This window comes from Microchirus variegatus (assembly GCF_963457635.1).
Source record: "Microchirus variegatus genome assembly, chromosome: 16".
Taxonomy (NCBI): Eukaryota; Metazoa; Chordata; class Actinopteri; order Pleuronectiformes; family Soleidae; genus Microchirus; species Microchirus variegatus.
Genome location: NC_139817.1, coordinates 1,713,812 through 1,730,891, shown reverse-complemented (window position 1 = coordinate 1,730,891; position 17,080 = coordinate 1,713,812). Strand labels below are relative to the sequence as shown.

At 40.5% G+C, this 17,080-nt stretch overlaps 1 protein-coding gene across 1 annotated transcript in view; it reads left to right on the top strand.

Annotated features, from left to right (window-relative positions):
* The window catches only part of LOC310938344 (leucine-rich repeat-containing G-protein coupled receptor 5-like), a gene marked incomplete at both ends in the record, with an annotated part of 32,736 nt that extends 15,972 nt beyond the window's left edge, over window positions 1-16,764 (top strand). The window contains 16 exons of the mRNA XM_083902837.1: window positions 989-1,204; window positions 1,791-1,862; window positions 6,130-6,198; window positions 6,291-6,362; window positions 6,502-6,573; window positions 6,679-6,747; window positions 7,414-7,485; window positions 8,418-8,483; window positions 8,786-8,857; window positions 10,498-10,569; window positions 11,878-12,003; window positions 13,136-13,284; window positions 14,227-14,310; window positions 14,405-14,648; window positions 14,745-14,899; window positions 16,016-16,764. Of these exons, the coding sequence (XP_083758963.1) occupies window positions 989-1,204; window positions 1,791-1,862; window positions 6,130-6,198; window positions 6,291-6,362; window positions 6,502-6,573; window positions 6,679-6,747; window positions 7,414-7,485; window positions 8,418-8,483; window positions 8,786-8,857; window positions 10,498-10,569; window positions 11,878-12,003; window positions 13,136-13,284; window positions 14,227-14,310; window positions 14,405-14,648; window positions 14,745-14,899; window positions 16,016-16,764 (2,359 nt within the window). The remainder of the gene's footprint in view (window positions 1-988; window positions 1,205-1,790; window positions 1,863-6,129; window positions 6,199-6,290; window positions 6,363-6,501; window positions 6,574-6,678; window positions 6,748-7,413; window positions 7,486-8,417; window positions 8,484-8,785; window positions 8,858-10,497; window positions 10,570-11,877; window positions 12,004-13,135; window positions 13,285-14,226; window positions 14,311-14,404; window positions 14,649-14,744; window positions 14,900-16,015) is intronic.
* Between the last annotated feature and the right edge of the window lie 316 nt (window positions 16,765-17,080).

Below are 17,080 nucleotides of genomic sequence, written 5' to 3'. Positions count from 1 at the left end.
ACAGTGATTCTTCCGGTCAGTTTAAGACTAAAAAGTCTCAGTTTAAGACTAAAATTCTCAGTTTAAGACTAAAAAGACTCAGTTTAAGACTAAAAAGACTCAGTTTAAGACTAAAAAGTCTCAGGTTACGACTAAAAAGTCTCAGTTTAAGACTAAAATTCTCAGTTTAAGACTAAAAAGACTCAGTTTAAGACTAAAAAGTCTCAGGTTACGACTAAAAAAAGACCAAGTAAAGACTTAAAAAGACTCAGTTTAAGACCAAAAAGTCTCAGTTTAAGACTAAAAAAGACTAAGTTAAGACTTAAAAAGACTCAGTTTAAGATAAAAAAGTCTCAGTTTAAGACAAAAAAGACTCAGTTTAAGACTAAAAATAAAAGACAGTTTAAAACTAAAAAGACTCAGTTTAAGACTAAAAATAAAAGACTTAGTTTAAGACTGAAAAGACTCAGTTTAAGACTTAAAGACTGAGTTTAAGACTAAAAATAAAAGACTCAGTTTCAGACTAAAAAAGACTGAGTTTAAGACTAAAAAAGACTGAGTTTAAGACTAAAAAGACTCAGTTTAAGACAAAAAAGACTCAGTTTAAAACTAAAAAGACTCAGCTTAAGACTAAAAAAGACTCAGTTTAAGACTTAAAAAGTCTCAGTTTAAGACTAAAAAGACTCAGTTTAAAACTAAAAAGACTCAGCTTAAGACTAAAAAAGACTCAGTTTAAGACTTAAAAAGTCTCAGTTTAAGACTAAAAAGACTCAGTTTAAAACTAAAAAGACTCAGCTTAAGACTAAAAAAGACTCAGTTTAAGACTTAAAAAGACTCAGTTTAAGACTAAAAAGACTCAGTTTAAAACAAAAAAGACTCAGTTTAAGACTAAAAAGCGGCTTTCTAAGCCCCGCCCATGGTCAGAATCACAAACAAAAACCCAGGGAACACAAAGAACAAGTTTGGTGTTGTCCACTCCTAATTCCATACTCCTCTCTGGTCACCGCAGACGTCTGGATGCTAACCACATCTCCGGCGTTCCCGTCGGCTGCTTCTCCGGCCTGCGCCTGCTGCGTCACCTGTGGCTGGACGACAACGCGCTGACGTCGGTGCCCGTGGAGGCGCTGAGCGAGCTGCCGTCGCTGCAGGCCATGACCCTCGCCCTCAACCTCATCGCCCACGTGCCCGACCACGCCTTCAGCAAGCTGAGCCGCCTGGTGGTGCTGTACGTCCTCACACACACACACACACACACACCTGAGTTTGATGCTGGCAGCAAATGCTGTGATAGTAGTTTTAAGACAGAAAGTGATCACCTATATGTTTTGGTACTTGAGCAAAACAATTTGCGTGACGCAATGTTGTGAGACTTTCCCGATGTCAGGAATGTGACATTGTGTGTGTGTGTGTATGTGTGTGTGTGTGTATGTATGTGTGTGTGTGGGTGCACTGTTGCTAGGATCTGTTTAAGTTTGACCGTAGCAGCGCGACTGTCCCTGTCCGTCTGTATTAGCACCTTAATAACATGCAAAAACACTTTGTGTGTGTGTGTGTGTGTGTGTGTGTGCGTGCGTGTGTGTGTGCGATGGCATTCAGGGCGGCAGCATTGAAGTCTGCTGTCAATTCTTTTGTCCAATCGTCTTGAAGCTAATTTGCATGAAATTACCGAAGGATAAAAAAGCTTCTTGAGAGGCCCCGGGGGCCCCTTTTTAGAAAGACACACACACACACAGACACACACACACACACACATGGACACACACTCTTTGTCTGCTTCATTAGTCCATCAGTCTCTCTCTCTCTCTCCACAGGCATCTCAACAACAATAGGATCGTTTCCATGGGAACGAGCTGCTTCCACGGACTCCACAGTCTGGAGACGCTGTAAGTTTCTCTGTGTGTGTGTGTGTGTGTGTGTGTGTGTGTGTGTGTGTGTGTGTGTGTGTGTGTGTGTGTGTGTGTGTGTGTGTGTGTGTGTGTGTGTGTGTGTGTGTGTGTGTGTGGGTGGGGAGGAGCTGCGGTGCTCAGGGTTGACTTGGGGTGAAAGGTCAAACGATGAGAGCGAAAGAGAGAAGTTTAATTTCTACACTGAAAACAGGTTTTTAATGAAACGTCATCTCAGTCTTGTCACCTGTGATTCCAGGTTTTTCAGTTTGTGTTTTACTACTACCTTACATTACTGTTCAAAAGTTTGGGGTCACTTAGAAATTTCCTTATTTTTGAAGGAAAAGCACTTTTTTTTCCAAGTAATATAACACAAAGAAATTAAAATTTTGAGAGGAAAAAAAAGTAAATTTTGAGAAAAAATTTTTTGGAAAAAATGTACATTTTGAAAAGACATGGACAAAAATTCGAAATTTTGAGCGAAAAAAAGTAAATTTTGAGCGAAAAAAAGTTAATTTTGAGCGAAAAAAAGTAAATTTTGAGCGAAAAAAAAAGTTTTGAACGAAAAAAAAAATTTAGGAAAAAAAGAAATTTTGAAAAAAAATTACAAAAAAGAAATTTTTGAGAAAAAAAAGGAAATTTTGAGAGATTTTTAAAAAAAAAGGAAATTATGAGAAAAAAAAATTGAGTAAAAAAATTGAAATTTTGAAAAGAAATTGACAAAAATTTGAAATTTTGAGAAAAATAAGTAAATTTTGAGGAAAAAACGTAAATTTTGAGAAAAAAAAAATGAAATTTTGAGAGAAAAAAATGAAATTTTGAGAGAATAAAATGAAATTTTGAGAGAATAAAATGAAATTTTTAGAGAAAAAAATGAAATTTTGATAGAAAAAATGAAATTTTGAATGAATATAACATTAAATGAATCATAAATACACTCTGTACATTGTTAATGTGGTAAACGTCTGGTTTTTAATGCAATATGTGTATAGAGGTTCATTTCCAGTGTTCTAATGGTACACTGAGGCTATTGGATGATGAGAAAAATTGTTGAGTATTAGCTCGGAGTCGTAGCGAGGATTAACCTGCGTATGTTTATGTTGTGTGTGAGGAATGTGTGTGTGTGTGTGTGTGTGTCTGTAGACATGTTTCTGTTTTCTCAGTCAACCAGAGAAGCAGCTTTAAACACACAAACACACACTGCCTTCATTTGGAAATACTCCTGTGTGTGTGTGTGTGTAGCTAGGCTCTGTGTGTGGCCCTGGCTGTATGCTAATCATAATTACTATTCACACACACACACACACACACACATGGAGCCAGGAGGTTGTGTACCTGCGCCATCAGCAATAATAAACCGCAGCAGAACGTCGTGTTCGTCTGAAACCACAAACACAAACAGACCCAGAAAACGGAAATGAAAACGGCAAAAAAGAAATAAATTGACTCGAGCGTCTCGACTCTGGACGTAAAGAAAAACACACACACACACACATCTTTCACTAGCGTCTCGTGTGGCGGCGGCAACGTCTGCGAACTTTCTGCTCAATGGAAAACACTAAATAAATGTGTAAATGTATAATGATCCATTACAGCAAACATCACAGTTGTCATTATGGAACAAAAACAACAAAAACAACAGGAGGAAGCTCCAGCAGCTTTGAGCTAAAATGTCATATAATGTTACAGTAGATGGGAGGATTTAAAAAAAATATAATATTACTTCAGTAAAAGTACTTAAAGTATATAACATTTACTGTACTTAAATTGTCTTTCAACTGGGAGGTTGTGGGTTCAATTCCTGCCTCTGCTCGTCTATAATGTGCCCTTGGGCAAAGACACTTGCAGCGTGTGAATGGGTGAATATAGTAGTGTAGTAACACATAAAGTGATAGGAAATAAAAATAACAATGTAAAAGTCCAGATACATGAATTTTGTACTTATTTCCACGAGTTTTACAAAAAAAAAAAAAAAAAATTTGTACTTTTTTCCTCTTTAAAATATTCCAGAAAAAAAAATATTTCCCTTTTTTTACGTTTTTTTTTTTTTTTTTACAAAATTTGTAAAAAAAAAATTTTAAACCAAATTTTTGCAATATTTTTTTAACACTTTTTTTTTTTTTTTTTTAAACAAAATGTTAACTTTATTTTTTTACGTTTTCAAATTATTTTAAACCAATTTTTTTTTTTAACATGATGTTGATTTTTTGTTTTGTTTTACTTTTTTAAAAACAAAAAGTGTCAGTACGACAGTACGATCAGGGCGGAGCTAGACTGGCTCCGCCCACAACGGTCGGGCTTCAGAAAACCAACAACTCCCTTTTTGCGATCTCTATAAATATCACTTTAAAGTCGAGGAAATTATAAATCGTCTCGTCGTCAGTTTGAAAAATTGCGATTTTCTGCGGCCGCTAATCACGACCTGTCGTCGGAAACATATTTAGAAATCAGGAAGCACAAAGTTCTTCCAAACACGAGCGCAAACACACACTGAAGCAATTTCTATTTAATGGAGTGTGTGTGTGTGGGTGTGTGTGTGTAATAGCCACCTGTGTCCCAGAGATGGGCGGAGCTAATTGAATCCATGTGTGGATGAATTCCGTCGTCTCCGCTGATGAAAGCGACGACGCAAAGACGGAGACACAGTAAAACGTTTCTTTGATAAACTTAAACGTCGGAAAATTAAGGAATTAAGGGAATCAAACGCGAACGTTTACGTGGCGCGTTTTTTTCCCGCTCTGGTGTTCCCACATCGCAGCGTTCCGGTTCAGAAACACGACCGACGTTCCCGACACAGAGCCGCGCTACAAACACGGAAACAGGAATACGAGTTGAAATGTAGCGTTCCCGCTCTGCCCGTAGGTCAGGGAATCATCAGTCAACAGCAGCTGATTTACTGTTTGAAGATCAGTTTTCCAAGTGGAGAAGGGAATTTTCCTCATTTTGGAGAAAACAGATTTAGCCAACTGTTCCCACTTTAGATCGGACTATTCCCAGTTTAGATCTGGCTCCAGATTTCCAGGTTTGATCGGACCATTCCAAGTTTCGTGACGACTATTCCCTCCTTAAAACTTTTATTCCCACCTTCGTTTTGATTATTTCTAGTTTACGGCTGACTATTCCCACATAAGATGCCACTTTAGATCCAATTATTCCCAGTTTAGATTAAATTATTCCCAGTTTAGAGCTGACTATTCCCAGTTTAGATCGAATTGTTCCCAGTTTGGAGCTGACTATTACCAGTTTAGATCCAATTATTCCCAGTTTAGATTGAATTATTTCCACTTTAGATCCAATTTTTCCTAGTTTGGAAATGACTATTCCCACTTTAGATGATCGAATTATTCCCACCTTGGAACCAATTATTCCCAGTTTAGAGCTGACTATTCCCACATAAGATGCCACTTTTCCCAGTTTAGAGCTCATTGTTCCCAGTGTAGATCAAATTATTCCCAGGTTATAGCGGATTATTCCCAGTTTAGATTCAATTATTCCCAGTTTAGAGCTAACTATTACCACTTTAGATGCCACTTTAGATCGAATTATTCCCAGTTTAGATCGAATTATTCCCAGTTTAGATCCAACTATTCCCACCTTGGAACCAATTATTCCCAGTTTAGAGCTGACTATTCCCACTTATGATGCCACTTTTCCCAGTTTAGAGCTCATTATTCCCAGTTTAGATTCAATTATTCCCAGTTTAGAGCTAACTATTACCACTTATGATGCCACTTTAGATCCAATTATTCCCAGTTTAGATTAAATTATTCCCAGTTTAGACCTAACTATTACCACTTTAGATCCAATTATTCCCAGTTTAGAGCTGACTATTCCCACTTATGATGCCACTTTTCCCAGTTTAGAGCTCATTATTCCCAGTTTAGATTCAATTATTCCCAGTTTAGAGCTAACTATTCCCACTTTAGATGTCACTTTAGATCGATTTTTTCCCAGTTTAGATCGAATTATTCCCAGTTTTAATCCAACTATTCCCACATTGGAACAAATTATTCCCAGTTTTAATCAAACTATTCCCACATTGGAACCAATTATTCCCAGTTTAGAGCTGACTATTCCCACTTATGATGCCACTTTTTGCAGTTTGGAGCTCATTATTCCCAGTTAAGAGCTGAATATTCCCAGTTTAGACCAGTATAAAGGATAAAGCAGGTATTTTGAACTTATTATCTGTTATAGAGATTCCAAATTAACCATGATAACCAGGATTTTTTTTAACACATTTTTATTTTATTTTTTAAATCCTCAGGGATTTGAACTACAACAGTCTGGTGGAGTTTCCCACATCGATCCGATCGCTCAGTCACCTCAAAGAGCTGTGAGTCCACATCTGAGTTCACTTCACACACAAAAAAACAGGGAATTTTCCTCCAAAAACCTGAACTTCTGTCTGTTTTTCCCCCCGTTTAGTGGTTTCCATAGCAACAACATCCAGTCCATCCCGGAGAACGCCTTCACTGGGAACCCGTCACTCATCACCATGTAGGTACCACTGAAAATATTCATCCTAAAACATGAATACACGGGACAGGAAGTGGAGGTACACGCAAAGGGGAAACTACAAAATAAAACAGGAAACGGAAAACCCTGAACGTGTGTCCCTGTTTGGGTTCTTCCTCAGATTCTTCTACGACAATCCGATCCAGTCGGTCGGACGCTCGGCGTTCCAGAACCTGCCGGAGCTTCGCACGCTGTGAGGAAACAACAAATATGTCACTTTTTGTTTGTTTTTTGACTCAAAAAAAGTCAATTTTTACATAAAAAAATGTTTTATTTTTGTTTATTTTAAATCTCTCAGGTCTCTGAACGGAGCCGCGGATCTCACCGAGTTTCCAGATCTGACAGGAACCAAAAGCCTGGAGAGTTTGTGAGTCTCACGCACACACACACACACACACACACACACACACACACACACACACACACACACACACACACACACACACACACACACACACACACACACACACACAGTGTTATTAATACGCCGCGGTTGTTTTTATTCAACCCGACAGAGTGTAACTTTGTTTTCCTGAAATTAAACCCCCCCCCCCCCCCTCCTGCGTCTTGGTTTCACCCTCACGTCTGTTTCTGTTTCATAAAAACACCTCCGCTCTGTTTATTTTCCTCCCCTCTAATATTTTTCAAACCTCGTTTTTCGGTGGAAATCAAACATTCCTCCGATGTTTCCGTCCGCTCTGACTCAAAAACAATTCTTATTAATCTTTTTGATTTGCAGAAACACAACATTTACTTCAGGTCACAGGACACATGAACGCACCTTACATGCTCCCCAGAGTCACCTGAACGCACCATAGTACACTAATTACCTGCTTATGCACCTGAACGCACCACAGTACGAACTCACCGTGTGTGTGTGTGTGTGTGTGTGTGTGTGTGTGTGTGTGTGTGTGTGTGTGTGTGTGTGTGTGTGTGTGTGTGTGTGTGTGTGTGTGTGTGTGTGTGTGTGTGTGTGTGTGTGTGTGTGTGTGTGTGTGTGTGTGTGTGTGTGTGTGTGTGTGTGTGTGTGCAGGACCATCACAGGAGCTCAGATCAAGTCTCTTCCCTCTTCAGTGTGTGAGCAGCTTCCAAACCTGCAGCTGCTGTGAGTCTGAATTTACTAACTAGCTTAGATAGATAATTCACTAATTAGCTTAGATACTGTAGATAATTGGCTAACTAGCATAGATTTATAATTCGCTAACTAGCTGTGATATATAATTCACTAACTAGCTTAAATAGATAATTCGCTAACTAGCTGTGATATATAATTCACTAACTAGCTTAAATATGTAATTCGCTAACTAGCTTGGATATATAATTCACTAACTAGCTTAGACAGATAATTCACTAACTAGCTTAGATATATAATTCACTAACTAGTTTAGATAGATAATTCGCTAACTAGCTTAGATATATAATTCACTAACTAGCTTAAATAGATAATTCGCTAACTAGCTTAGATAGATAATTCGCTAACTATCTTAGATAATTTGCTAACTAGATAGATAATTGGCCAACTAGCTTAAATAGATAATTGGCTAACTAGCTTAGATAGATAATTTGCTAACTAGCTTGGATGGATAGTTCGCTAACTAGCTTAGATAGATAATTTGCCAACTATCTTAGATAGATTATTCACTAACTAGCTTAGATAGATAATTGGCTAACAAGCTTAGATAGAGAATTCGCCAACTAGCTTAAATTGATAATTCACTAACTAGCTTAGTTAGATAATTCGCTAACTATCTTAGATAATTTGCTAACTAGCTTAGATAGATAGTTTGCTAACTAGCTTAAATAGATAATTCGCTATCTAGTTTAGATAGATAGATCAATCAATCAATCAATCTTATCAATCAAGATAGATAATTCGCTAACTAGCATAGATAGATAGATAGATAGATAGATAGATAGATAGATAGATAGATAGATAGATAGATAGATAGATAGATAGATAGATAGATAGATAGATTAGCGTGATGTGTTCAGTGTGTGTAGTAATTATCAGCGCTCTCTCTCTCTCTCTCTCTTCAGAGACCTCTCCTATAATCACATCCAGACTCTTCCCAGTTTCTCCGGGTGTGAAAACATCCAGAAAATGTGAGTTTTCACCTTCACTGTCTTCATTAAAGTGTCTTCAGTGTCTTCAGTGTCCTTCAGTGTGTCTCTGGTTCAGAGACGACTCTCCGCTCTAACAACCTAAAGTATAAAGTCTTATGTAACCGTTACCATGGCGACCAATCAAGTGCAACCAGCTGTGCATCATGGGAATAATTAACATCGTTATGGGTCCGTTCAAAAAAAGAAAAAAAGTTGTAAACGTGATTGATAAATGTGATGTAATGGTGTGTGTGTGTGTGTGTGTGTGTGTGTGCGTGTGTGTGTGTTTGTGTGTGTGTCAGTGACCTGCACCATAATGAGATAGAGGAGCTGCAGGAGAACACCTTCCACGGTCTGACGTCACTGTGTTCTCTGTAAGTACAAGTACACACACACACATACACACACACAGACACACACACACACACACACACACACAAACACACACACACACACACACACACACACACACACACACACACACTGCTTTCATTAACCCACAGCAGTGGAAACACACTCACAGATGCAGGTGGTCTCCGCTCAGTGATGCGTGGAACAGGTTTGAGGACACACTCTGTCCTGCAGTCATCTGGATTCCACCAGGAAACAGAAACACATGTCACACACACACACGTACACACACGTACACACACACACACACACAGTTTTTAAAAACAAACAAATAAATAAATAAAGTATCCATTCTTTATAAAAAAAGCTGACACTGTCAATTAGACTATTACTTAAACCTCGGGCGGACATGATAACGAGTTCTGACATAACTAGCTTAGATAGATAGATAGATAGATAGATAGATAGATAGATAGATAGATAGATAGATAGATAGATAGATAGATAGATAGATAGATAGATAGATAGATAGATAGATAGATAGATCATTGCTAACTTTCTTAGCTAGCTAATTTGCTAACTAGCATAGATAGATAGATAGATCATTGCTAACTTTCTTAGCTAGCTAATTTGCTAACTAGCTTAGATAGATAGATAGATAGATAGATAGATAGATAGATAGATAGATAGATAGATAGATAGATAGATAGATAGATAGATAGATAGATAGATCATTGCTAACTTTCTTAGCTAGCTAATTTGCTAACTAGCTTAGATAGATAGATAGATAGATAGATAGATAGATAGATAGATAGATCATTGCTAACTTTCTTAGCTAGCTAATTTGCTAACTAGCATAGATAGATAGATAGATCATTGCTAACTTTCTTAGCTAGCTAATTTGCTAACTAGCTTAGATAGATAGATAGATAGATAGATAGATAGATAGATAGATAGATAGATAGATAGATCATTGCTAACTTTCTTAGCTAGCTAATTTGCTAACTAGCTTAGATAGATAGATAGATAGATAGATAGATAGATAGATAGATAGATAGATAGATAGATCGATAGATAGATACTTGCTAACTAGCTTAGATAGTTCATTTGCTAACTAGCTTAGATAGATAGATAGATAGATAGATAGATAGATAGATAGATAGATAGATAGATAGATAGATAATTGCTAACTAGCTTAGATAGATAATTCGCTAACTAGCTTAGCACACAACCCTTCCCGAAACACTCCAGGGATGTGGGCTCCTGTACAAAGATGGCCGCCTCCGTTAAGCAAGGAACCGTTCCTGTGTTTCTATTTACATCGGAACTGGGAGTCCCAGATGTCTTCCTGTGTGAGGAACTCCCCTCCCGTTGAACTTGGAAAATTCCGAGTTCTGACTACGTATTGAGACACTTACTTTACGACTTTTCCCACATAAAAAACATCTGAAAGTGTGACGTGTCGCTCAGCGGTGGAAGAACTCGACGTCCCTGTGATCAATTCTCTGATCTTTTACAGTTTTATCTCTTCTGTTAAATGTTAAATGGAACCACGTGTAGCCGCTAACGGCTCGGCGTTCTGCGTTCACACCTGCTGTTAGCATCTGTTCCCGCTGATGTTGACGCTGAACGTCAACACGTCTTTTGTCTTTTGTCTCCGCAGAGATTTGTCTTGGAACAGATTGTCGTCAGTGAAGTCCAACTCTTTCTCGGCTCTGCCGGCTCTGACCAAACTGTGAGTAAACCACGACAAAAACTGAGCTAAACAAAACCCGCGAGGACGAGCAGCCGCCGTTCCCACGACACGGTTTTCTGTGTTTACGGAAAAACCTTTTTAAAAACAACAAGGAGAACGATTGTCAGGGGGAAATGTCTCTCTTCACGAGGCCTTAAACATCCCGTGTTTGTCACTTTCAGTCACTAAAATCACGCTTTGTTCGTCACGTTTGAAAGATACGTCCACGATAACGCTGCCCCCCTCGCATCGTATTCATAACATCATACGTTCACAGAGAGTTTTGTGTTCATTCTTTAGTGAATGCTAACGTAATGCGTCAGAATTTTGACTTTGGAATTCTGTAAGTTGTCTATGGAAACAATTTCTCATGGATTGTTTTCTATAGATAGATTCGCTAACTAGCTAAGCTAGATCATTGCTCACTAGCTTAGATGGATAGACTGGAAACTGGAACTAATATGGGAAAAAATGTGTTTGCTATCTTAATTAGTAAAAGCTAGCTCGCTAAAGATAGATAGCTTGTTATGTGTAAGCTTGTAAGATAGATGGATAGTTCACTAACTAGCTTAGATAGATAGATAGATAGATAGATAGATAGATAGATAGATAGATAGATAGATAGATAGATAGATAGATAGATAGATAGATAGATTTTGCTAACTAGCTTAGATAAATAATTTGCTAATTAGCTTCGATAGATATATAATTTGCTAACAAGCTGAGATAGATAATTCACTAACTAGCTTAGATAGATAATTCACTAACTAGCTTAGATAGATAGGGAATTCACTAACTAGATAGATAGATAGATAGATAGATAGATAGATAGATAGATAGATAGATAGATAGATAGATAGATAGATAGATAGATAGATAGATAGATAGATAGATTTAGCTAACTAGCTTAGATAAATAATTTGCTAATTAGCTTCGATAGATATATAATTTGCTAACAAGCTGAGATAGATAATTCACTAACTAGCTTAGATAGATAATTCACTAACTAGCTTAGATAGATAGATATTTTGCTAACTAGCTTAGATGGATATTTCACTAATTAGCTAGAGAGATCTTTATGTTATGTATTTTTGTTGCTGCTTAGGTCACATTAGCATTAGCATTAGCATCTGTGTTCTTACCAGTATCTCAAAGTCAAATATGAGTGATTTATATGTGTTAACACTCTGCTGACATTAGCTGAATAGCTAGCATGCTAACTGTAGCTAGCTCCAGTCTTCTTATCGTCTGATACTCCTAATTTTTTACAACAGTTAAAACAGTTTTTTTAATCTCTTCCTCCTGCAGCGACCTGACGTCCAATCAGCTGTCGTCTCTGCCTCTGACTGGTCTGCAGAGTGTCACTCACCTGCGATTGGCCGGGAACGATCTGCTGATGGAGTTAATGCCCCGAGAGGACCTGCCTCGAGTCAGGTAAACACACACACACACACACACGCGCGCTGCGTACCTGACGTGAGATTCCCGGGTTTGCGTCGGCGTCGGACATGTGTGCGCGATCTCGAACCCTCGGTCTGTAAATAAACACTTTCTGGTTCATCCACGGCTCGCATACCGTAACTAATACACGGAATACCGAGCAAAACGTTGCCTGATGTGACGCCGCCGCACGGAACCTCCATCACTCGTAATCCAAACACTGCGGGGGGGGGGGGGGGGATTTTCCTTTAAGTGGAATTTATAACACACACACACACACACACACACACACACACACACACACATTCTTGTACTTGCTGCATACTGAGGACCAGCATTTCCACTTTATAAATCAACACAATTACAAATATCTACTTCATGAATGACATCTACAAAGAACTACTGGTTGCAGTACCATTTTTTCTTTTTCATTTTTGGTCCAAAATTTTACAAAAACGTCATACCATACTATGTCATCCAGAATTTGAAAAAAAAAATTGACCCAAAATTTTTGGTCCAAAATTTTATAAAAACGTCGTTCTATAAAATGTCGTCCAAGATTTGAAAACAAATTAGAAAAAAAAAATTTGTCCAAAATTTGAAAAAAAAAATTCGCCCAAAATTTGAAAAAAAATTTGACCCAAAATTTGAAAAAAAATTTGACCCAACATTTTTGGTCCAAAATTTGATAAAAACGTCATACTATAATATGTCGTCCAAAATTTGAAAACAAATTTGAAAAAAAAATGTTGGTCCAAAATTTGACTAAAAAGTCATACTGTCGTCCAAAATGTGTTTTTTTTTTTCTTGACAAATTAAGTATAACACGTTATAGCAACCTAAGGAAGTGATTTCAATGAAAACAAAGTGAGGACCGGCCAAAATGTCCTCACTCCGTAAAAATGACCTCACTTTGTTGGTTAAAAACCCTCACTGGTCCTCAGTATGCTGCAAGTACAAGAACACACACACACACACACACACACACTGTGTCCTCAGGTCTAAGTATTTCGAGGACATTCCAGCGAACAGCAGGTGTAGTAAAAGTGATTTATCCGAGTGTTTGAACGTAACCGGGAATGACGCAGGTGTGTGTGTGTGTGTGTGTGTGTGTGTGTGTGTGCAGGGTGATGGAGCTACCGTACGCCTTCCAGTGCTGCGCCTTCATCTCCTGTGAGAGAAGAGGAGGTGGAGGTGGAGGAGGAGGTCCGTCCTCGGAGAAAGACGAGGCGTCCGACTCGACTGCGAGAGACAACGCCGACGTCTCCAGACAAGGTGAACTGTGACGACGACGACGACGACGACAACGACGACAACATGTCAACGAGATTATCGCTAAACCAAAAGGCGGAGACAGACTGAGGGACAGACTGCGGTAGAAACCGGAGACAAATTGGAGACAGACGAGAGACAAAAGTGAAAACAGACTGCAGACTAAGTGGACACAACACTGGAGGGAAAATGACAGCAGCAGAGACGGACGATTAGCTTAAAAAAGCTAGATAGCTTAAAAATATGTGAATTAGCTCATAGATAGATAGATAGATAGATAGATTAAAAAAGCTAAATAAATGTCTAATTAGCAAAAAGAACTAGATCGATGCCTAGTAAGGAGGATGGATAGATGCTAATTAGCTTAAACATGTGAATTAGCTTATAGATAGATAGATAGATAGATAGATAGATAGATAGATAGATAGATAGATAGATAGATAGATAGATAGATAGATAGATAGATAGATAGATTAAAAAAGCTAAATAAATGGCTAATTAGCAAAAAGAACTAGATCGATAGCTAATAAGCATAATAGATAGATGCCATTTGCTTAAAAATATGTACCTATCGATAGATAGGTAGATTGAATTTGCTAACTAGCCCGGATAGATCATTTGCTAACTAGCTTAGACGGAGCCTGGATAAACAATTTGCTAACTAGCTTCGATGGATGGACTGGAAACTGGAACTAATATGGAAAAAAATGTGTTTGCTAGCTTAATTAGTGAAAGGTAGCTTGCTAAAGATAGATAGCTTGTTTTGTGTAAGCTTGTAAGGTAGCGATAGATAGATTAGCTTAACAGCTAGCATGCTAACTGTAGCTAACTAGTGTATCTATACTCCTTTTTTTGCTCTTTTATTTTAGATCGTAAAAAAAAAAAATTAAATACGAATAAATATCGGTTGTTTACGTTGTGCTAACTGTCTCCGTGTCTCTGCAGTGGATCAGGACTGGGACGATTTTCTCATGGAGTTTGACGAAGAACCCAAACCTCAGCACTCGGTCCACTGCAGCCCTGCCCCAGGTAACACACACACACACACACACACACACTCACTGCCTGGAGCTTTAGCGCCACCTACGTTACTGTAAAGTAAGTGCGTTAAATGTCCGCGCAGGTCCCTTCCGTCCCTGTCTCCACCTGCTCGGCAGCTGGTTGATCCGCGTGGGGGTGTGGCTCGTCGCCGCGATCTCGCTCGTCAGCAACAGCCTCGTCGTGCTGTCCGTCTTCTTCTCGCCGGCCACTTTGGTCACGCCCCCCAAGCTGCTGATTGGCCTGCTGGCCCTGGTGAACGGCCTGATGGGAGTGTGGAGCGGCTGGTTGGCGGCGGTGGACGCCTGGACGTTCGGCAGCTTCTGGAGGTACGAGAAGTTGTCGCGGGAGATCGGACCGCAGTCTTTATATATCATATATTTAACGTTGTTTGTTTGTTTGTTTGTTTGTTTGTTTTGTCGCAGGTTCGGGGCAAAGTGGGAGAGCAGCTTCCTGTGTCGTCTCAGCGGCTTCTTGTGCGTGTTTGCGTCGCAGACCGGCCTCTTCCTGCTCACCGTGGCCGTCCTGGAACGATGCGTGGCCGCTAACGCGCGACGCAGCAAAGCTCTCGAACACAGAGGTACGGAGATAGAATGTTATCGCGCGTACTGTACGTTGTTTTTTTGGTTTTTTTTGTGTAGCTTCACCTCCTCACACAGATGGCGCTAACAGCTAGCATTTGTTTGCTACTAATTCTTCCATACTCTGCTTTTCAAACGCATTGGTGTCGGACAGTTTAGCTTCGCTACTCCGTTTTAAAGTAGTCGTAAAAAACAATCTAATTCAGAATTAATCTCAGGCCATGCTGTGTTCACAGCGCCCTCTGCTGGACCACACGATAATGACCTCTAGCACTATAGCTAGCTGTATATTTCGAAATCAGTTGGGTTTTTAAGGTTAACGTTTGAGCCTGCCCCAAAATTTAATGCGTATCCGAACTTTGAGATTTTGTGCTGATTGCGCAAATTACACATCTCATCCCCTCATTTCAAAATATTTGCCGTACAAATACGTACTTTACGTACAAAGTTGGCCAATACGTCAAGTCTGTGAACGTTAAAATTCTCCTTGTTGTTGACGTTGGTGTATGTTCGCAATCATTCTGTACGATCATTCTGAAAACACTGTCGGCCACGCTTAACTAAGCTTTAGCGTTAGCACCTGGCGAGTAGTAGCTGGTTGCTTTTTAAAAGTTAGGTACAAGTAATGCGCGAATAATGAGTCGTGCTAGAAATGCGATTAAACGTAAACGCCCGGTCGCGTTAGCAATGTGATTAAACGTAAACGTTCAGTCACGTTAGCAATGTGATTTAACGTAAACGTTCAGTGACCACAGTCACGCAGCAAATGCGATTAAACGTAAACATTCAGTCACCACAGTCACGTTAAGAATGCGATCACCACAGTCACGCTAGCAATGCGATTAAACGTAAACGTTCGGTCACATTAGCAATGCGATTAAAGGTAAACGTTCGGTCACGTTAGCAATGCGATTAAACGTAAACGTTCAGTCACGTTAGCAATGCGATGAAACGTGTATGTTCGCAAAGACTGGTCAAAGAATGACGTTCGACTTCGGTAACTTCTGAAAACATGTACGCTAATTGAGTTACGCTAACTAAAAAAAAAAAAAACGCAACTCACGAATTCCGTATAACACGAGAAATAAATTTTCTCATTTCCCCTCTCTGTTCAGGTCGCTGCTCGTCTCCGATCTCCCTCCGCCTCGCCATCGCCCTGTGCTTCCTGCTGGGCGTGGCCGTGACGCTGCCCCCCCTGGTGGCCGCGCACAGCAGCACCTCCCTCTGCCTGCCGCTGCCTTCCCCCTCCTCCGCGTCCTCGCTGGCCTTCTCCGTCTCGCTCGTGCTGCTCGACTCGCTCTGCTTCCTCGCCATGACGCTCGCCTACGCGCGCCTCTACTGCCGCGCCGACAAGGCCCCGCCCCCCTCGGAGGAGGAGGCGGCGCTGACGCGCCACGTGGCCTGGCTGCTCTTCTCCGACTGCCTCCTCTACCTCCCCGTGGCCTTCCTCTCCTCCTCGTCGCTGCTGCGCCTCCCCGCCGCCGGACCGGAGGCGGCGAAGGGGATGCTGCTGCTGGTGGCGCCGCTGCCGTCCTGCGTCAACCCGCTCCTCTACCTCCTGTTCAACCCGCTCGCCAGGGAGGAGCTGGCAGCGCTGGCCAAACGCACCTGCGGCGCTGTGGCGAGGAAACACTGGGGAGGAGGAAGAGGAGGAAGAAGAGGAAGAGGAGGACGACCGGCGTCCACGACGACGGATTCAACGTACGACGAGGACGCAGAGAAACAGTCGTGTGACTCCACTCAGGCGCTGGTGGCGCTCGGAGGCGCGAAGGGCAGGGAAGAGGAGGAGGAGGAGGAGGAGCGAGGAAGAGGAAGAGGAAAGAGCGAGAGGCGACACTCGGTGGCGCTAGTTCCGCATTATTAGTCTCACACACACACACACACACATTGATATGACTGAGGCAGCACATGTAGCAAAGGACGGCGAAAGGAAAAACAAACGCCACGAACGCAACCGAGAGTTCGACTGTTTTTGTCTCTGTTTGTTTTTAGAGTCCGAACGACACAAGCTCCGCCCCCCGTTTGACTCACGCGACCGCAGGACACGCCCGCTCGCTTGCGCGCGCGACGGCGCCGAAAGTACACAAACTTACGAATTTACAGTACGACAACGTTTCTGTCGTACACAAATTCAAATTTCCCTCATTTACGATCGTTCTGAAAACACTGTCGGACGCGCT